This window comes from Ixodes scapularis, unplaced genomic scaffold, assembly GCF_016920785.2.
Source record: "Ixodes scapularis isolate PalLabHiFi unplaced genomic scaffold, ASM1692078v2 PGA_scaffold0__279_contigs__length_252992795, whole genome shotgun sequence".
Taxonomy (NCBI): domain Eukaryota; kingdom Metazoa; phylum Arthropoda; class Arachnida; order Ixodida; family Ixodidae; genus Ixodes; species Ixodes scapularis.
The window spans coordinates 165797010-165819744 of NW_024609835.1; the positions used below are offsets into that span (position 1 = coordinate 165797010).

The 22735-nt window shown below is 46.8% G+C and overlaps 1 protein-coding gene across 8 annotated transcripts in view; it reads left to right on the forward strand.

Moving 5' to 3' along the window:
* Nucleotides 1-9685: 9685 nt before the first annotated feature.
* The window catches only part of LOC8033041 (probable nuclear hormone receptor HR3), a 181442-nt gene continuing 168392 nt past the window's right edge, over nt 9686-22735 (forward strand). For 2 of the 8 annotated variants that reach the window (XM_029969654.4, XM_029969773.4), the window contains exon 1: nt 9769-10513. In XM_029969654.4, the coding sequence (XP_029825514.1) occupies nt 10444-10513 (70 nt within the window). In that variant the 5' untranslated portion in view covers nt 9769-10443. Of the gene's footprint in view, nt 10514-12829; nt 12983-22735 lie in introns of those variants that run through there. The other 6 variants (XM_040502029.1, XM_040502031.2, XM_029969591.3 and 3 more) reach the window with 5 other exon arrangements.

Below are 22735 nucleotides of genomic sequence, written 5' to 3' on the forward strand. Positions count from 1 at the left end.
TTTCTTGGAGTTATTCTAGATCAAAGCCTCACTTGGGTAAACACATCGATATGCTGGAGGCAAAAGTAAACCAAACAATCAACATTTTACGTTATTTTACGGGAGGTCGTTGTGCAGCCTCAACGAAATCCATGATAATGCTGCATTCTGCAATAGTTCGGCAAATTATTACACAATCACTGCCAGCACTCCATGGATTATCTGCAACACAAGAAAACAGACTGCATTCCATGATCGCCCGTAGTCTTCGGATCTGCTTGGGCGTCCCGCGTCCAACTCGCGGACCACTGGTTTTAGCAGAAACAAGACAGCTACCTATTCCAACTTTACGCGAACATGAGACCTTACGTCATTTCCTACGCTTGTCCAATCAGAATTGCCACCCACTTGAGGAGAATTTGATAACATAGGACGGGCTCACATATTTCCTCGACACTGATATCGTCGAGCGTCATCGTGCCGGATTACACACCGTGGGTTCCGACTATAGATCGACCACCCTGGATGTTTCGCGTCGCAGATATTAACACGGAACTGCCCAACCTTAAGAAACGCCTGAGCACATCTCATTTTTTGATTACTCAGTCGGCGTTGTCATACTTGCATGATCACTGCCGAGACCACATTCATGTATACACGGATGGCTCTACGACAAATGATGGCTCAACCTCAGCTTTCGTAAGTCCATCAATGCAAGTGAAGAAATGTATTCGTTTGTCCCACAGAACGTCCTCTACTGCTGCAGAACTTTATGCAATTTTGCGTCAGTTGAGTATATAAAGGACGTAGAACCTCAAAACCAGTGGGTTGTCTGCACGGACCCCAAGGCAGACCTCGATGCTCCTTCGTCAATAAACTCTAGAAGTCCGGCATATGCATTGGTCTACCAGGTAGCTGATAGATCGATCGGGCCATAAGTAATGGTCATTCATTAAAGCTGCAGTGGATTCCAGGACATAGCGGAATCTCAGGAAACATGGAGGCAGACAAACTAGCAACAAGTACACATGGTTTAGAAAGAATTCGAGGAATTCCTTTTTTCCAAAACAGACAAAGTATTTAATTGCACACCATCCCAAAGAAATGGCAGTCGACATATGGTTTAATGAGGCAGGACGGCAGTCTACTCTCTTCGTGGTGGATCCAGAATTACGGTTTTATATCCGAAGCGATATACCGAGAAAATTTGAAACAATGCACAATGCTTCACCACCTGCGACTGAACGTGGCTTTCACGATAGAATTTTGCTACAAAATTAATGAAATTGAGGACCCGAAATGTTCTTGCGGTCAGGGTGTGGAAACTACTGATCACATATTTTTGAACTCTTCTCGCTTCGATCGCAATCGGTCACAACTACAAGTACGATTTTATATCCTGGATAAAAGGCCTTTCACCATAAGTAAATTACTGGGGCCATGGCCCAATCAAATCATGAAGAAACAGGCTATCCAGGCAATACAAAGGTTTGTGGAAGACAGTGATATCATCGACAAATACTAGCTTTTGAGTTGATAATATTGAACCTTTTTGTAAAATCAGTTAATATACCAATGTGTTTATGTGTGAACAATCTGGTGACAATTGGTAAGACTCGAAGTGACACTTCATACCAAGAACATAAGTGCTGTTCATTAAGTGTTTTCATCGTATGTGTCTATGTATGCGTATACGTGTTGGTGTGTAGAACTAGTGCGTGTTATTATTTAGGGATCATCGTCAGTGTGAAGGTGGAGTCGCACCCCGTACCTACCTTGCGGGGCGCGGCCCGCGTGTGACGCTTGGGACGTTCTGACTCTGCACGACGGTCCAGTCGCGTCGCTCAAGCGGAGTTATGCTTCCGGACGTATGTGACTTAGATCTTGTATAGGTGGACTGGCGGGCCGTCGTGTGGCGGGGCGGGCGATGCTTGGGCGGTGTCTGCGGGCTGATTGCTGTGGGGTCTGTAGGCGGTGTGGCTTCAGCTTTAGACGCTTTTTTATTATGTTCCGTTATAGGTAGGGGAAAGGTGGGGAGGGCGGGGGGGGAGACATTGAGGTGTATAGCTGCATCTATATGTTTGAAATGTTTAATTTCTATGTTGGAAATATTCTCTTCAATGGTAATAGAGTAGCCGGTCACGCCTTAGAATGACTAACGTCTCCATTTATTATTTTTAACACATATTGAAGACGAAGAACCTTTCAAAATAGACGTTTCATTTTCGTTTTGTTTTTTTTTCCAAAATGCCCGCAACGAACATCCCACCCCAGCCCGGACGAGCATTGTGCCGGTGTGCGGTCGCGAATCATTAGGGAGTTTTCGCAGATCGTTTTCGGCGTCCCGCAACGCTCTCCGCAACCCACTACGATACCCGGAACTCTACTGCCAAGGCCATCGGCGCGCAGGCGCAGTAGCGGCTTCTCCGTTACGAAAGGCTTAGCGGAGGGGGAGACACGGTCTACCAAAACTCCCTCTTTCTGTTTGAAGCACGTTAAGGACCCAAGGCTAGCGCAGTCGTACTGCACTGGCTACATTTCTCATCCACAGCTGAGACACCGGACGCCCGCTAGGGTTGATTATAGGTTCTTCAAGATGACTACATAACACGGACGAAAAGGGTATCATTTTCGTTTAAGGAACGCCAGCCTTGCGCCCGTTGCACAAGTGGTGAATTTAGCGCAACCCCAAGCTTACCAAGAGCTACTAATATTGCTGAAAGACTGATTTAGTGGTTTTCGATGGCGCTCAGCAAGTTTCGAATTGGAACCACGTGTTCTTTTTCACTAATTCAAAAGTGAATGACCGAATTCTAGTGCATTATCCGACTTATTGTGAGGATTATTGCCCTTATCGTGTTCCCTTGGTCATAAAACATAACTCACCTGAACAGACTACATTAATCTACCTGTTAAGGCTTTTTTTTTCGAATTATTTTGTATATTTAGCAAAACAACCGTAAAAACCCCGAACCAACGCCCATCTCAAAAAGTCGCCCAATGCATTTTTTTTTTTTTTTTTTTTTTTACCGTATGGTGGCGTTTATTTGGGATTTTGGGGCTCACCACTCGCGCCGCTGCGTTCAGCTTCAATGAGCTGGTCGTTGACTCATCGTTTCGTTCTTTCCTCCTCAGCCTCCATCTTGATTAAAGCCAATCGAAATCCAGCAAGTAGAAGGTAGGAATTTTTCAGTGAGAATTTTTATATATGCTCTAGCAACATAAAGACTGACGCTCCCACCCCCAGACTCCCATAAAGAAATGCTTTCACTACGCCACCCATTATAAACACACCACTCATCCGACGCGAGGGGAACAGAAAAACCATCGTCAGAGCAATTTTTTTTTCCTTATTTGGACCCACAAGTGCAATGCTGTACAGAGGGCGCCTAAATAAAAAGCAGCAATGCGCCGAGACCCATTGCCCCTGGGCCTGAAGTGGAGCATAGTAGTAAGTAAGCTGGGCGAGTTGGTAAACGTTGAACATGGTTAAAAATCGCGCACAAAAAGACAAGGACAAACGAGGAAGGAACACGGAACACAGGAGCAATGCGCCCTGTCTGTGTTCCTTCCTCGTTTGTCCTTGTCTCTTTGCGCACGATTTTTAGCCTGAAGTGGAGCACTGTTTTAAGGCGCAACGTACTATACAGCGACGCGCTCTTTACAAGCAAGCCCGCGGTTACCCACATCGGGAGCATAGGTGGTAGAAATGTAATTACTGCAGTTTAATTACAGTAATTTCATTATTTTCAGCAGTAATTAGCAATGTAATTCATAATTATTTTTGTTTAGGTAATTTAGTAATGTAATCAATTACTCAGGGGCGGTAATCTTAATTAAATGGCTTAATTACTTTTTTAGCTCTACCCATACTTGATGCACCTGCAAAACGGAACGAGCACTGAAATATGATTCCCATCCCTGTTATGCTACTTATATACAAGTCTCTTTTTTACACGTACTACAACTATTGCTTTTTAGTATTGGGTAACACGACTGCTAAAAATCTTAAAATAATACATAACCTTCAAAAAAAATAAAGCAATTCGAGGTTTATGTCATGCAGCACACGATAGTCATACCAAGTCATTATTTCATAAATTTAATATAGTACAAATTCCCAATCTTTCCTACAAATGGTCTTTTAGACAGAACGAAAATATGTATCCGTCAATTTCCCAACTTGAATTTAGATAAGCAATTTGTTCGACTCGTAATGCTGAGATATGGACAGAGCTACGTTCAAGAACGAACACAGGGAATCAGATGTTAAAATGTACCCTCTCCCATCTTCTGAATAATTTTTATGAACTCGATATAGATATCTCTAGTATGTCAGACAAACAAATATGTTCACTTTTTGTCTAATAATTACTCCATGTAAAATCTAAAAAAAAAAAAAAGCTTTGTATAACACGATTGTGTGCGTTTTGCGCGTGTTGTTATTTTTCACTTACGTTTTCGTTCTTTTTCTCTCCCTTTTGCTTACATACATCATTTTAGCAATATAAATAATGTTGTCTTTCCCGTGCTGTAATGAATATGTCAAATCCTAGTGTATTTACGTTTATGTGCGTTTTCCCCTGTGCCGCTACGGGGGCCAGAGGCTAGTCAAGCAGCGCATGAGTTGCTTTTTTCTCTGCCTCCTTTCTCTGATTCAGATCACAATAAAGAATCTGAATTTGAATTTGACTTGTTTCTTTTTTTCCAAAAAATAATTTCAAACGAAAAGTAAAAAGAAAAAAAAAAAGAAAAAAAAAGGATAAATACATTCGGTGATTTATGATGATCTTGAAGACCTTGAGTGGAACTGTACAGTAGCACGAGCGCGTGCACACGGACAAACAACAATACTGTACGTCCAAAAAGAAGAAAACAAATACCGGACAGGAAATTGATAGAAAGGAAAAAGGACTGAATCTCTTATTGCTCCTGAGGCTATAATGATAAGCAGTCTTGTGGCAAGGCTCGGTCGAGTCTGCTCCTAACACGAGTGGTGTGTCTTGTTATGGCCAGAGGTGAAAGCACCCTTCTGGAGGTGCTGCTTTATACTAAGCACGAACGCTTTTGACGGTCCAGGCTTCCTCGAAAAGACATAACGTAGAAAAAACAAGCTGCTTGCACCATTGTGAACACAAGTAACGCACTAGCCAGGAATTTCGGATTAAAAGGTTGGCACAATAAAGCTAGAAGGCATCTCTGACTCTGTAATGGTGCCATAGATGGTGCCCTTTAGCGGAGCTGGGCACTAGCCCTTGAGCGGGTTGTACTCCCGGATACTATTGTGCCTGGAGCGCGCCTCCGACTGGTGTATTTAGCGTCCTTTCCTTCCCGTAACATCAAAAGCGTTCCCGAAGTAGCCCCAAATGACATCACTGAAGCTGGAGTGTCCTGCTGTCGAATGTCGCGATCCTGGGGGTTGGTCGTAGACCTGCGGCGAAAAGCACGAGCGAACGCGAGTGTCGCTGTCGTCGCGGCGTCCCAACTTCTGGCTGCCGCAGCTTCCGTGGACTGTCACACCAGAGAGCGACCTGCAGAAGAACAGGCGTCTGCCACATCCACCACCGCTGCTGGGACACCGCCAGGATCGCGACCGGCGGCAGCATGACACTTGTGTGACGACATCAGGCGGAAATCGAGGGACCAAACACGGAAACCGTACCATGACACCATACGGGTATTGAGAACAGACTTGATATGATCGTTACTGGTCAGGCTGTACAGTCCAAGGCCGGATTAGTTGAAACTTGGAAGCAATATAAGCACAATTAAGAGAAAAAAAGGAGTTTCAGAAATGTGGAATTAGAATGTTTTGATTTTAATCGCAAAAAAAAAAAAAAAAGGGATTGGGAAGATCCTACAAAATGCATATTTCTTCGTGGATCATTATTTGACCAGGGGATACAAAGAAGGGAAAACGTTTGTACGCCGGCTGCCTGTAGTTCTCTGCAAATAAAATTATTAGCAGAAATAAACTATTGTTTTATAGCGAAAAAAATTTAAATGTAATGGCATTACTTTTTTAAAGTAATTTTAATTGTAATTAAAATCTTTTCCGGCATGGTAATTTGTATTGAAAGTTCATTTCATTGTAGCGGTTCCAGGCAAATTAATTAGTAACGTTATTGAATTGCAAAATGAAATTAATTTGACCAGCTGTCACTAAACGGTACTGAGTATACATTCTTAATTTTTGCATGTTTATGCATTGCCTACTATCAGCTATGTATGCTTTATTTGCCTCGAGCTGCCTGCAAAAAATTTTTGTTACGCTCGAGCGATTTTTTTTTATCCAGCTATTTAACGGGTATTTTGCGTTAAACGAAAAACAAATTGAAAGGTAAGCGAGGCACACATAACTTGTTGTATGCGAGCTTGATGGCTCACAAGCAGCAATGGCCACGCGGTTCAAATAAAAGGAACAAAAAGGCTCGAGGTACACGTAAGCACTTCTTATGAGTTGTGAATGCGAAAGCATGCAAGCCGCTCGTCCGCTCCCTTCGTTGTCTGCTCGTCCGCTCCCTTTGTCGTCTGCTGCGTACCAGCGCGTGCTCGCTTCGGGATCTCGGAGGCCATGGCGCAGCGGCCGATGGGAGCCCCGTCGACGCGCGCCAGCCAATGGAACCGAAGGCGAATCGCTCCTATTGGGATCGGGGAAACCAGGAGCCGTTTTTGCGCTTCAAACTGATGACGTCAGCTCGCTCCATGAAACAGTTAATGATTAAAAAATGGAAAAAATTACATAAACAAGGTATACACGGCCGATTCCTTTCTCTTCCCTCGGATGAAACAATGCCCGAAAGGAGATTATCTGAAACGGTGCAAGGAGTGCGAGCGGCTTCGATGCAGTGACTGAAGAAGATTTCGTGTGTAGATGTCCACGTACTTATGGCATAGCCTCCTTTGCTCTGTAGGAGTCTATAACAATGCGTGGCAGAAGCGCTGGCAACGGCGTGTTTAGGCATGCTGATGTTATTTTGAGGAATTTCAACTCCTTTTACGTACATCTACAATACATTTTTTTTATGAATGTAGTCCCGATAGTTTTGGGGTCAGACTCTGTAAATCTTCCTAACTTCTTTTTTTTTTTATTATTATTTCAGTGCAAAACAAATGAACATAGGAAGCATCAAGCGATAGGCAAACATTAAGTAAACTCTATTTTCGGGGTCATTCTTACGGGAAAGGTCCGATTTACATTAATATAGTAAAACTGTTCTTATTGAAATCACGATTTAAATCATGATTTAAATGAAGATTTAAATCATCGCGATTTTATTCTTCAATCCAGATAATAAGCGAACAACATTCGAGTGATATTGCTACTTGGCATCGGCTTCTGGACAGTTGAATTTCTGCAAAAGGAATGAAAACTAGGCAATTTTAGAAGAATCTCCCGCAAGTACTGGAAGGCGGAAGACAGGCGTCGGTGCGAAATAGAACGACACGAACAATAAAAGTCCCGTTTATTTTCGAGCGAGCCAACTCGTTCTACGAGTCCTCAAGACCTGCATGCAAGCCGCTTTCGACAAATCGTACACGACCCTGGGGTGAGGTAGCAACCAAACTCTAGATATCACTCTCTTCTCCATCGAGTTGGTCCGAAACAAAAGAAAAGCATCCCGCTGTCGCGTTAGATTACAAGACAGCTTCTACCACCTCAAAACCATAATTTCAGCGCGAACTTAGAGTTTCTTCATCGAAACTCGTGCCTATGAAGCACCATCGAAGTCGGCTCGATTATCTTCGAGATTATGTAACTTATGTGCATCAATTCCAAGACGCGTCCTTCGGTTCACCCCGAACCATCTGCGAACGCATAAATACGTAGATGCCTCACCGAAGCAATGATATCTCAAAACTTTTCAGAATAGTTCTTTCAACCTCTGTAACGCGTTTTCTACGAGGTACGCACCAAGTAACCTGTCACAAAAAAGAAAAAAAAAAAAAAAAGGAGCAACAAAAACTATCGTAGTTGCCACCAGCTTTCCGTCGTCTTTCGAGATGACCTTCCTCTGGGAGCAGTCAGCAGAAAAGCGCGGCGTTCGTTAGCTTCTCCCCCTGTATTCTTGAGAGTTGTTTTTGCATTTGTCACCAAGTCGAGTTTGAATTTTTTTTCCTTGTACGGATGTCTATCCATCAGAGATGGCGAAAGCACCTTGGAGAGGCGCTGCTAAGAGGAAATTTGGCCAGTGGAGTACGCAAGTGTTACATTGGGAGCTTTCGGTCTGCATCGCGTAGGAGTGAAGAAGATTGACACCAGCACAACGCCTGTCTTCGTCGAAACAGGCAGAAACTAGGTTTCAACTTGGGCTCCTTGTTTACACTCAGTTTGAACTTTTGCGATACGTGACATTGAGCGCACTGAGCCGCGAAGTTGTAGCTGCAACTTTCGTTTTAGAAACCGCCGTTAAGATCTCGGTCTCAGTACCTAATCAAACGCCCAGGCGGTTTTCTTTCTTTTTTCTTTGTGATACAGAAGCATAATTGATACCGTATCACCCTTGAAACGACGTAAAGTGTTTGCCCTTGTCTCTTTCCCCAGGAAAATCAAATAGTTCCCATTTTCATCTCTCTTTACCTTCTTGGATTGTATGGGTTGCTTCACATTGTACCTAATCACGCTCACGTATTCTCCCCTCCCGCCTCAGTGATCATTGTATAGGACGTGTCGTTTTTGATAGACATGCGTTGTTTTGAACAAGATAAGTGGGCGATGGAATTTCCTAAGTCACACCTTTCTACCTTTTGCACCTTTACCTGCTACAGTATGTGTCTGAATACACAATATGAATCAACATAATTAACCCAACGCAGAAAAAAAAAACGTCGATATTTATTTAGTTTTGTTAGTCCTATGAACGTTTCCATCGACTCAAAATCCCTAAATTCATCTCTAAGTTATGGAAAAGGTGATCTGAGAGCGGGTTTTCTGTATTTAAAAAAGAAAGAGAAAACAATGTTAAGGATATAAAGATAACGTCCGCCCCTCTGCTCCACCCTTTAGATATGGTTGAATATAGATACATATATGCATTGAAGCTTAAGTTTTCAACGAGAAATAAGAAATATGGCGAATGTTTTTGTTCATTTAGCTTGTATATGCAGAAAACACGTAATAACGCAATTTAGAACATTTACTTATGTAAAAGAGGAATAAGATATGATAAATCCGGACCTTCATAATTGTTCCATAATTGTAACACACTCGAACCTATGTATATCAAAAGAAGATTTGTTGTTATCATTTTTTCTTATGCGAACGTAATATACTATGAAAATCAAAGTGTTTGCATTTTTGTGGGTGTATAGTCTCACAAGTGTTATATAGTTATTTGTTTGGATTAATTGCGATGTATACTTTTAAATTAATTTTTGGTCGATGCAGAGTCTCTGTGCGCAATGTAGTGTATTGTCTGCCTCCTTAAATTTCAATCGTATAATTCATTTGGGGGAGAGGGCCCGTCTAGATGTTCCTTTCCAGTTTTTGTTTTATTTTAAAATTTTTTTTTTTTTTTTTTAATATTTAGATTGAAAATACTTTTTGCTCCATACCCTGACTCGAACGGTACGCGTAGCGCGACGCGTAACACCGGGCGTTTTTCTTTACCGGTTACGCTATTTCAGTTCCGGCGTTCCCTACCCCCGGACTGTTACAATAGACCTTCCCGAGAGGAGGAAGCCGAGAGAGAGAAGCAAAACGGAAGAGGGCGAGGAGGAGGCGGGAGAGGAGGGAGGAGAGGGGGTTCGGCGTCCCGGCCAGCGAACGTCGAAGCCGGGCACATCGCCACTGACGGCGCCGAGCGCATGAGTGGCGGCACGCACAGGTGGATTACCCCGGGGCCGCTTCCGCGTTCGCAGTGTCGTCGTCCAGGGCGCTTCCGCATCGTCGCGTCCGCCTCGGGAGGCTCCCCCGTCACCCACGTTTCGAGCCGGAGTCGGCCCGCAAGACCGGGATAGCAGTGATCGTGCCTCGCGTGGTGAATAATTCTTCGGCGACGACGGTACTGGCGCCGGGCGTCCTTCTACCAAACTTCTCACCCACCCGGGCTCGACGCATGTGCCGGATTGCATCGGCGGCGCGTTGGACTGCCTCGTGCTACTCGGAGCGCGCAGACATCCACCGTGGCGCGGGCCCCGGGCCATGAAACCACGTGATCGAGCGGTGTGTTTGTAAATACCCTCCTTCCCCCTCTTCCTCCGGCCGCATCCCTTCTTGTTTGCCAGCGTCGGTGATCGTCGGCGAGTGCGGTGTTGGTTGGCGGCCCGTGGGTGCCGGGTGTACTGGTGTCCGCGTCTGCCCGGGCCGGGGGGTTGTGGGGGTCCATGCGGCTGGGTTCGGGACGGCAGCAGGGCCGCGATCCGGATTGCACGAGTGGCAGCGACAGTGCAGCGACCAGTGTCCCCACCGGCGGCATCTGACGACAGCCCCTGCGAGCCGCCTGCTGAAGCGACCACTGTCAAATGTCTTGGAGTAACAGTTACACTAAAGTGGAGGTGGTTCAGCCCCAGACGTCCTCAGGCTCCATCAAAGGTGAGCTGCCGCCGTTGCGATGACGGCTTCGTGCGTTATTGTCGCTGTGATCATGTCCCGTTGGAAGTGCTTTGGTTTCCGGTCAACAGCCCCGGATTACATTGCTCTTTTTGGCCCTTCCTTCCTGTCCGCACGTTCCCCGAATTTGTACTTGGAGTGAGATCGCAGAAGTTTGCTGACTCGCAACGCGTCGTTTCGTACCGACTGTCACGGCTGCAAAGGTGTTCCGCTTCTTCCATGGAACGTTTCTTTTTTGCGGTTCTTCGTCGTCTTTGGCTGTCGCGTGTCTCTCCGCCGCCGATTCCTTCGACGGTTCGAGATCTGCACCGGCCTCTCGAGGGGGGCTTTCCTGTGGCTGTGCGTGACAGCCGAGTCTCTCGTCCACGGAACGCGCTTTCCTTACGTAACACCCGTTATCTCGACGCTGAGTCGTACCGCGTCGCACGCCGTAAAGCGCCTCCGTGTTTCCTCGCCATGTTGCAAAATTTTGGCGACCGGGTTTTTATTTTGTTTAGAATTTTTTTTCCTTCTTCGTCAATGCATTCGATTTATCTCTCGAAGCCGTCGGGAATTTCTGGCTTTCTACGCGGAGCAGAAACCGCCCTGTGTGTGCAGGCAGTCTGCCAACCGGCAGCGTCCGACTCTATAAATATGGTCTCTCTCTCTCTCCCCCCCCTATATATATTTTTTTTCTTTCCTACCTTTCAACCTCCCCGTTTCGTGCTCCGTTCATTTGATCAAACCGTGGCATGGACGATGCGAAGTCTTCGCATCGCCCTCTCCAACCGGGGTCCCACTCCTATTACGTGTCACACCAAAGACATTCTGCACACTCTGTCTGAGGCTTCCTCGGTCCTGTCACGTGGTCATGCCAAACCTGTCTGCAGACATGTTTTAAGCGTTCCATGCGTGTGAAGCGGAGATGTTTCACGCTTGCTTGAAGCAGGCACACAGATAATTCGTTCGGCATCCCATACACACACAGATATATATATATATATATATATATATATATATATATATTGCTGGACATTTGCAATGAGCTTTTGGCTCGACGTAATGACACCGTTTCCCGTCGTATTCGTTACTTATGTGACGTTTCGTCCTTTTATGTTTCTCGAGGTTATTGAGTTATCCATTAGCACGTTCACAATCGTCGGCAAGGGCTGATCCCTAGCGAGTAGAAGATGCGTAATATATCGCCGCGCGGGCTCTTCTTTCTGTTCGAGTCACAGCTTTCATTCAATCCTACACTGGAGCGCACGAGATCCTCCCGGATTTCTCGCGGCACGTCGGCTAAAACGCACGACTGTGTTAGCGCGTTTCCCTTGCGCTCTTTTTTTAAGATATTCCCTGAGTGGTCTCACTTTTTTGTTCTCTTATCATACAGAGCACAGAGCCTATCTTCCAGTCAAGCCCAGCGCTGTCCAAGTGAATCAGCTCCTCTCTTCCCTAGTGCTTTAGGAACAAAACATAAGAGGCGTGGACTCTTTTTTTTTCTTTTCTCATATTCTTTATCTTTCGCTGATTCCTATCGCAAAACAGTCATCGACGAGATTTTTTTTTTAAATTGTGTTTTGTTCTTTGGTATTTTTTTATGAATCACAGTGGAAGTGCGCGCTCTGTGTATATTTAGGACAACGAATAAAAGTAGAAAAAAATATTTTAGTGTCGTAAACGTCATAAAATAAAATAAAAAAGCTCCGTTTGTAGCATAATATAAGTATACTACTTAGGCTGGGGGTGCTGTTCAGAAATCCGTAATTTGTTGTTCTGTGTCGAGTAGCGTGTTCTGACGGTACGAAAAAAGGCTTTTGTGTTCTAAACCGAAACCGTTCTTTATCGTCCGAAACGCGGCGAATAGCCGCAGGCCACAAAAAGTTTCCGACGCCGATCTCTAACCAAAGAGCGCGCTCTCCCCCTTCTCCTTATGTAACGGCGTCGCTGCTCCCAAAACCCGGAAGTGATTCTGAGAAAATATTCTCCTTCGTAACGGCCGCACACACGACCGTCCCGAGCAACGATGACACGTTTCCGGACGGGAAAAAAAGGTTCCTCGCTCTCGGCCACAGCCATGAAGGGATTAGCGGACTTGCTTTCGGGAGGCTGTAGGAGAAAATCATGCGGAGGCCGGACTCGCGAGCCGACTATTCGGCGCTTTGCGGATTGACAACAAGCGCCCGACCGATGCTCCGTTTCGCGCCGTTTCGCCTTTTGAGCTCCGCTATACCACTTCCTGAACCGAGGAGGATTGGGAAAGGGACGCCGCCTCCTCTCTCTCGCGGCGCCTCCCCAGTGTTGTTTCCCCTCACCGGTCCTTTCCACCGTTTCTCTCCTTCTCCGCTTTCTTTTTCTAACTGTCGCAATGTAGCGGTGTCGTCTGCGTTGGGCCGTCTGCTCCTTTTACCCGAAAAATGCTCTAGAATCGCCATCTTTGCGGGGAGGGCTGCCGTCCTCGGTGCATGGCGGGTGAGTGACTTCACATTTCGGAAGGTTACGACGCACCGAAGCGTTTCCCGAGCGCCGACGGACGCCCCGAAGGGCGCCGCAAGGAAGCCGGAGTGCACCCCCGGGCCGTTCGCGCTGCGGCGCGTCGCCGTCCATTACGCCCAGAGAGTTGCGCAAACAAGAAAGATCAGTCCGATCGCGGTGTCACCACCTTTCCGTCGCGCTCGCTCGCACGTTTTCCCTAGTAGCGCGGCTGTGTTTACGTCGCCGAAGCCAGGGCAACGGCACGCACCGCAGTGCACTCCGGGTCACGTGACCGCCCGCAGTTCACCGCTGTCGGCGAATCGGGATCCGCTCCTCGTAACCACGCGCATGCAGCAGCGAATACGCGGTGTGTTCTGGCTGACGTCATTAGCAGCATATCACAGGCGCGCCGCCTGTCGCTAAGTGTCGTCGTAAACAAACTTATTTTATTATTATTATTATTTTTTTTTTATTAGCGTAAAGGTGCAATATTGGAGGCAGGGCGGATTGATTGTTTCGGTTCGGTTTCAGTGCACTCCGTGTTTCGGTTCGTTTTCAAGCCCTTGAGACTTTGAAGGAGGAGTTTTGCTGTTCATCCTGGGATGAGTTTTGTTTCTATCGTGTACTTACATGTCTGCTGTCACCTGTCCACAGCTCATTAAGGGCCCGATATTTCAATGATTTGGCCATGTTTTCAGTGATATAATTGTACCTTCTGCGTTCTTCTTTCTAACAAAACCGGTGTCTTTTTTGTAGTCTTTTTCTTGTTGAGCTCGAAATCCGACTGTGCCTGTTTCTCCTCTGGACGTTTCTCTCTAGTTCGCGCGGCTACGTGTGGGTTTTATAACGGAAACTCAAAAGAAGCGGAAGTTGAGGGGAAAAAAATTCTTCCGTGACTCTCTTGTACTTTATTTATTTATTTTTTTTTTTCTTCGCATGCGTCCGCTGCTTTCGATTATGTCTGCGCGGTGTTCTAAAAAAAAAAAAAAAAAAAAAAAAGAGAAAAGAAAGAAGGCATGAACACTAAGGTAAAAAAGGAGTGAGTCAATTTGAGGAAGCGGAATTACGAAATGTTGCGTTCTGCTCGCTCGGGTAAAATGGTGCAGCCTTCGAAGTATTTTTTTTTTTTTTCCTTTGGAAATATGAGGGCCTGTAATTCTATTTGTGTATATCGTGTTTTTTAGTCGTCTTGGCTTTTCCATGAGTGATATCTGAGCGTGTCTCCATCGTTTCGTTTCCTTTGATGTTCTAGTTTTCGGACTACTTCAGCTTTTTGTGTGTGCGCTTGTTCGGACCAAGGGCTTGCCGGGCTCGCATGGCGTTTCATTCTTTCTTATAGGCGATGTCGAAAACTGTGTTATAAATCTTTTGCAGGGGCTTAATCTAATTTGGCCGTTGTCGTAGGACTGCCCTCCTTGCACATTAAACGCACAGAGCGCGGCATAACAAGCTTTCGCTGTGTGTGTGAGTGTTTTTTTGACAAATGAAAGCATTGTAATTGGAAACCATATCACACAATGCCGCACGGGTCATTTTGACGTTTGGTCTTAACTATCTACTATACTTTTTCAGAAAGCAGATAAATAACGTTGTTTTCTTCCGCCTGCTCTCAACCATTTGTTCAAAAAGCGATACTTGAATTAAGTAAGTGTGGTGCACAATAGCAGGTTTTATACCCACAATCCGTGCATGCAACATAACCCATCACGAAAAAAAAAAAAATTATACGGGGCTTACTATAAACAAGGGACAAGCACAACACCGTTTCACTCTATAAACACAGCTCTGTGTTTAGAGACGGTGTTGTGTTCGGCCCGCCCTCTTAAACGTCCCCTCGTCTCGATTTTTTTTTTTTTTTTTTACTATAATTGTTTGTTTGCGGAATTACCCGTATTCCGGTATGACGGATTGTTTTGAACCACTCAAATCGTGAAGTTTGCCTTATTTTTACGATTGTTGTTCATATGGGTCTCTCAAGGGTTATTACGGAGAAGGGGTCTACAGGTGCATACGGTTTTCTTTAGTAAGGAAGTCTCAACTGAAATACTAACGTTGTGACGGTGTTCCTCAGTATTCTGTTTCGCCAAAATGTGAAAGCTTTTGCCCATGTCGTCTTCGAACTGACCTAACTGCAGCAGCTGCTTGAACACTTTCTAACTTCAGGGAGCACTTTATTGGCCCATTCGCAGATTTCGTTCGAACGCGGTGACAAAACAAAAATGTGTACCTCGTGGCGTCCAGTCTTCGCTCAGTAATTGCACGGCGACGTTCGCACACGAGTTACCATCTATAGGAAGCGAGCAAGCCGGCCGTGTCGCGGCGGTCGTCTATTGTTCGCCGCGACCTAGCGGTAGCCGCCGCAGGAGGATCGGGAAGCAATGGCGACGAACAGCACGGCGGGAAGTGTCCCCGTCGTGATTACGAAGAAATTTAAGGCAGTTACGAATTCGGAAAGTTCCTTCGGTAGCCAGTGCCGTCGGCGCAGAATCATCGGGAAGTAATAAGCAACGAACACCACAGAGCTAGGACAGTGGGCGATTACGAATCCGGAAAGCTTCTTCAGTAGCCGGTGCAGAATCATCGGGGGAAAGCAATGGCGATGAGCAGCACAGCGAAGATAGTTCCCGGGGTGATTACGACGGGGTTTAAGGCGGTTACGAATCCAGAAAGCTTCTTCCGTGGTACCAATATGAAGAAGGGAAAACTCCTTCGTGAATCTGGCCGCGTGTACGACGTGAAGGAGGTTCGTTTCGCCGGACAAGTGGATGTCACGGAGCGCCGTACTCCGCTAACAAAATTAAGCGCGCCCGCAAAAAAATGTAGTTGGCGTTGAGTGGACTGTGGTAATTATGTACGTTTATTTCTGAATCAGCTTGACAATAACTGGGTGATTTTTTTCGAGCCGTTCTGCGATTCCCACTGTAGGCTGATGGAAACATCCAAGGGTAGGCTTAGGTGGGCGACCGCATTCCGCTTCTCGATTCCGGTGAAGTATTTGCTGCATACTTTAGAATTTGCCGTCGGTGTCGATGCTGTTCCATCGTCGCTGGAATAGAAGAAAGGTTAATTGTATTATTCGTCAGCAGCTTAAACAAAGCGCGAACTGGAAGGTAAGAAACGCCACTAACCTTATGGACGCACAAGTGGCACCTAGATCGCGCAGTACTCCGCCTCGTACGGCTTCGAAGGGACGATGTAGTACTACGTGCCGTGCGCGATCTTCGACGTACTGTTGCAGCCGACCACGCAGCAATTGTTGCGGCTTTCTTGTTGCGGAATAGCCATCTCAGAAATTACAGCGCTAACCCACTACAACGCGCAACCAACGCAGCGACTGGCAGAAGCTCCCCGATGCAATGGACCCGTTTGCCGCTAGGGGCGCCCTGGTCGGGGCTTGAATTAGATGCGCACGGTTCCTATGAGACGCTTGACCGGCGTATATAACGTTCATATCGTCCATTTGGCTCGCTGTGTAGCGCCGCCAAATGGAATGCAGTGCACGCTGGACAATCTCGAGCTGGTTTCACAGTTGTTCGATTTTGCGACGTTGACTATCATAACGGCTTAACGATCCGTCATAAAACTTTAGGACAACTTGTCATACCCAGCTGAAGGTTCCATTTCTTTGGTGACCCAGGACTTGTTTTTATTAAAAGGAGCTAGACTGGATTTGTTCCTTCAGGACAGATGGCGCGTTTTGAGTTTTGCCGTAGGAACAACAAAAAAGGTCGGGGTGTTTGTAGCCGTGACGTGTGTGGCGTATAATTCGAGTCAAAACAATCAATCAAGATTAACTGTGGGAAGCACTATAGTTTTGTTTTATAAATTGTACGCATGTGCAAGCAACTACAAGTATATATATATATATATATATATATAGTGCTTCCCACAGGTAATCTTGATTGATTGTTTTGACTCGAATATATAAATATATATAGAAGAGAACGTACATAGACGACTTGGTTTGGAAATCATCTAAGCGCCGAGAAACGAAGCAGTTGAAGATTGTGTTCTGTTTTCCGTTATTTTATTTATCCGTGTATCAGAATTTACGTGGCGCCATTTGTTTCTCCAATGTCATTTCGAAAAGCTCGACTCGGTTTTACTGCGCAAGTTTCATCATCTTTTTTCTGGTTAGACACGCTTACTGCAGAAACAAGCATGACAACTTGAAAGCTACTGCGCTAAACGCATGAATACTAATGCGCAAAACTTCCGATGCGTCCACGAGTTTAGCCTACATACTAAAATGCCATTAGAGGAGTACGCGTTAGGTGGGTTCTCTAGTGAGCGTAGTGATCTCCAAGTCACTCAGCGTGGAAGCGGAGAGAGGCCAGCAGCTGTTCCCATCTATCGTGGCTGCTCGGTCCGCTCGTACCGGGCGCTATAGGTGACCGTCATGTCTTCCGTAAGAAAACGCCGACACCGCTTATCGGGGTGGGAGTTGTTACCTTTGGTTCGTATCGCGCATTTTTCGCTCCATGTTGCGCTTTCCACTATCTGAATCTTGCAATACTTCCCGGTTGATCGGCGAAAATGCGGCTGCCGTCCGTTCGCCTTCGTATCTTTAGAGCGCCCATCATTAGCGTCGACTCTCAGTTAGTCTCGTAGACGCACTCGAACAATGTTGTCGATTACAATTGCAGTTACTTTTGGTTAAAAGGTATTCAGTTAGAGACTACTTGAGAACAAAAGTAATTGTCCGTTGGTGTAAAAAAGCAACCGTTGCTTCTCGCATTCAGACTTTCGAGACGTCTGATTTTTCTGCCGGTTTGAAAACGGGTCCTTCGTTCTGGGGATTATTCGATTAGAATCGCGGAACTATAAACTGCTTGTTTTCCTAATCCACCGATTTCAGTAAACCGTCCTCCTGTCCAAGCCCTGGTTCGAAGATTCCTTCGTAAGAAACTCGTGCAAAGGGCGCCACTAGGAAGGACGGGGAAATATTAACGGTTCCTCGAGTAATTTTAGCATTTCCATATTTAATCGAATCACCATCGTAATTAATTCCTACCAAATATACTCACATTATTACGGCATTGCTCCTAGAAGTAATGGATTACGAGTCATTTGATTGCTTATAGTGAGTACCGTTTAAGTCTGCTCTCAGTGGACCTATTTTGCGGATCGTGCTTTTGTGGAGCGATATCTGGGCCGGCTTGCTAGAATCGGTGCCTGAGAGAGACCACGTTAAGGTGCCTCTGCTGTGTGGAAGAAAGCACTGCCGAAGCTAGCGATCGTGCGCTCCAGGCTTGGCAGGCTTTCTTTCACGCAGTCTACGGTAAGACGCTGATTCGTAGCGAGCCGGCCGTGGAAGACGGTTTGCTAAAAAATAGCATATTGTGTTGCACAAAGAAAAAGAAATGTTGCATTAGTTAGTGTATACGGGTCACTCTAATTGGCGGTGCGTGCGCGTGCGAGTTTTTGGAATACTTCCCTCGGCGTTCTATTGGCGACGAGGTGTTTCGGTGGCGCACACTTGTAGTTTCTGTCCATGACGTCTGGACCAGAATTATAAGCTGCGACTTTAGGTGTATGTAAAAGGCACGTAGGACGCTCGGAGTCGTTGCTTCGAGAGCACTTTCTGTTATTTCTGTCGACGAGAGCGGAATAAATCCCACTAAAGACGCCATACAGCGCGTTTTGCCAATTGTGGGTTCGCCGACCACTGCTACACCTTTGATCGCGCATATTACCAATGGACCGATCTTACCACCTAATGTCGCTATACGCCGCCGCTGCCGGGAGATGCGCACAGAGGCAACTTCAATCTTTCTGCACATGGGCGACAACACCGCGTTCTGGTGGCTGCGGACGCAACCGAAGCAAATCTGTGAACCAGGCTCGAGCTTTCCCGACCGTCCGCACGGCGTCAAACCTCCATTTGTTGGTCGACGCGACTGTGTCCGCAGGGATCTCATATCCGCGCACGTCGGCGCAATTTTTCCTTTGAAAAGACGGAAAAGCGAGGATCTCACTCGCGGTTAATTCAGCCTTTCGTGGAGGATGAGGTGCCCGAGCCTTTGATCGGACAGTTTCGAAACTCCGGATTAATTCGAGCTCTCCGTCGCCACTCAAGTTGCTCTAATCAATGCACAGTGCTGATCGCAAGAGTTTGAGTCCATATCGGGTACGGGTTTAATGCTCGAGTTGCGCCGTCGCCTGGAAGCGATTGGCGATGATTGCGGTCATCTCGAAACTGCCTCGCAGCCGCCCGCAAGGCAGGATTAGAAAGGCGTTTTCGTGTTTTATGCTAATTGAAACCCGTAGGAATCGTAGTTCCGCCGCTCAGAGTCGCCGTCTGACGGGAGTGGACGCGATGTGTAACTCCCGTGATACACTCCGCGGTTCAGCTGACACAAACGAGTGATTGCCCATTTTTTTTCCCTTTTACTCATTTACAGTTGAATATATACACCCGTGTCCGAAACTCTAGCCCCCAGTGATAAAAATGCGAGAAAATAATCTCAAACGGTGGCTCTTGCGAAGAGAGGCTCCGGGCATGAAACAAGATTTTTGCTTTTTACGGCACTCTTGGCATCGGTGTTGTTCCTGGAGCTTTGTGACTATGCATTTCTGACATTCTTAGACTACAATATGTGTTTTCTAGAAAAAAAAAAAAAAAGAAAACACCCAAACTTTTGCAAAATGCGCAGCCCCCCTACTGTGTCATGGCGCCAGCGGGGGGACGGGTGGCCGAGTGGTCTAGCGCACACCTGCTCGGAGCACGTGGAGCGAAAGCTCGTGCTGCTGAACCCAGGATTCTGGGCTTAATCCCCTCTCCTGCCCGTTTCGATTTCGATCTGTCTGTCTGTGCTGGAAAAAGCGGTGGGGAAACTGCATCGTGACGTCGCCGGTGGGAGGAGCCTAATCTCCATCGCCAACCAACTACATCGGAAGAGAACTGCACCGTGACGTGTCCGGTGACGTCGCCGAACTGTGGCGATGGAGTTGAAACTACATCGTTCTTTTTTTCCCTACAGGGAATTTTCGAGAATCGTAAAACTCGGCAGTGAAGAGTTCTAGAAAGCGATACTCTTAAGTATCCGAAACGTATAATGCAGAGCAATTTCATTAAACTATTCTTTTGATGAAATTTGTCACGGGAAATATTTAGTTTACTTAAGTTACATCAAAACGCGAGCAGAATGGAAGGGCCACTGGAATACTCGTGTGTGCCGCGTTCCAGCGCGGCATTTGGATGTAACGTGTGCTTCTCGGTCGTGTATCACTACTGCGTGGTGCACGTTAAAAACTCCAGGCTAGCAGTCGTACTGCACTGGCTAAAATGCGTATCTACACTGGGTAACAATGTCGCCATGTTCAGGCAGACTAACCTACTGCTGTATAAACAACTAACGACACATTTGACTTTGTATGACTGCGTTAGTGCAACTTCTCTCGTGCTGCACGAGAAAGGAAAAATGTTCCTTCGGGGGTTAAATGTTCGGTGAAGTAGGAAGCAAAAAAGAAGAAAAGAGAATATTTCCCTCAAGTGGGGTTCGTAGTAGAAGAGGAGGAAAAAGGAAATCAGTTGTTAGTCCCACGGTGTGTATGGTCTTTTCTTTATGTGTATGTTTATTCTAGTTCAGCTGGCCTTACCTGAAGTAGTTGCTTTAAATAAAGTATATCTCTTTCTCTCTACCTAAAGTATGAACCAACTAGCTCAACTTAAAGCCTGTTACCGTTGCTTGGCTTTTCGCTCAGCCAAATCGCTTATATGGGGTGCGCTCAAATGAAAACATAATCTTGTTGAATCGTGTAAGAGTGTTTAGAATATTTATCGATCACGCCGCTGAACTGCATCGCTCGAAGAACTTCCTCTTTGTGAGAGCTTTCTCTGCTTGAGTTTGCTGGAAACACAGCCACTTCGATCCGAGGCAATCGATGATAGCGTTGGTGACATCACCAAGTACGCGACTCACAGAGAACTGGTGAACACCAATGTTTTCGAAGCTCCCGACGGTTCCCTGGAAGCCGCCAGCGGCGTAGAAGCGTAGAGCTGCGAGGACTTGTTGTTCGACCGTCAGCACACGGGGCCCTTCGCGACGCAGCTGGAGCTTTCCGCGAAGCTGGTCGCACAGCCAGCGTTTCACCCCTTTGGTCAGCCGGTATTCGCCCACAAACCTGGAATCGCTCGTCTCGAAAGCATCCCGGTGATCTCTAAAAACTCGATCCGCTGGCGAACCCACCAGTAGAGATGCATATGCTAGGGTCGCCATCTTTTACGATGCAGAAGGATCTCCGACTTCGACTCGACCACTCAGTTAACTGCACCGTCAAAGTCCATCGTGACGACATTTTTACGTCACCGCCGAGAGCATCATTTTATGAGCGTAGCTCGAACTACATAGGGAAAAAACTACATTTCAACGTCATGTCACGTGACCCGAGAGGATAGCCAATCAGTGCCCGATGCAGTTTTCTACATCATTTAGTTTGCGTTCCAGCATAGATAGACAGGACGAGCATCGTACCGGCGTGGCGTCGTGTATCACTGCTGCGTGATGCACGTTAAAGACCCCAGGCTGGCGGTTGTACTGCACTGGCTAAATCGCTCATCTACAGCTGAGAGACAAGTCGCCTGTTGAGGCGGGCTAAGTTCTAGGCTGTATAAACATAGACACACCCCCCCTTTTTTTTTCCGTGGCGCCAGCACAAACAAACATGGCGGCGCCCGTGGAACGGAGCAGACACTGGTCTATATAATCAAAAATACCCATCTAGTCGAATGCGGTAATCCCGGGGAATAATTTAAGCGATCAATAGTGTCCTTAATCTGTGCCCTGTCCGTGCATGCTGAAAATACAAATGAGAAAAAGTCGCCGTTGTTGTGTTTTGCGCGGTTTTGCGTACAACAGCGTCGAATCGATGTTATGGAGACCCGACAGTAAAATATTTTTTGTAAGACCGAGAGACGACTCGTCGTTTACAGGAATCACACACGCTTTCCAAGCCTGGCACACTCGAATGCGGCGAACCAAACAGTCTAGTTCGCCCGCGCTCGTTGGGAGGCGCTTTCCCAAAACATGGCCTCCAACATTCCCAACGCGCAAAGCTCAAAAAAAAAAAAAAAAATCTGGCGCCAGCCGACGTTAGATTTCAACGACTCAGCCTTACGCGTCCATCCCCTGCAGTGATACATGGATTCGATCCAGCAGCTGTAGTACTCAAAGGGTGGAAGAAGAACCGTGCGCCTGATGCTCCGACCGTTGCCCTCGCCACTCCCAACTGGAGTTCGCGCCCGTTCGGAGCTGGGGCACGCAGGTGCGTGGCGATGCCGGCAGCGCTAACGCGCAGAGGCGCATGCGCCGCGCGCACACACACGGCGCGGCGTCGGCAACGCAATAGCGAGCGCCGGAGCTCTGGTCCCGCTGACGCTGGGGGCGAGGAAGGGACGCCAACGACCTTGGCAAGGTCGTTGCCTTCCCCCCGGAAAGAGAGGCTTCCCTCGCCGCCTGACCCCGTTCCCCGACGAGCCGCGGCTCCGAGCTGTCTCTCGGGGGGAGGGCAGGGAGGGCGGTGCACGTTACGCGCTGCCGATTGCGCAATGCCCCCCACCCACCCCCGGCTTGTTTTTAGAGTTGTCTGCCGTTAGGCGCTGCCTTTTTTCTTCTTCCTCGTGCGTGCGTGTATAAATACTGTGGCTTCTGGAGGAAACAGGAAGAATGTTGGGCATTTGACGTTTTTAGTGGAATATGTATACTTGCTATCTGTACTACATTGATAGTATTTGCATCGATTTTGTCT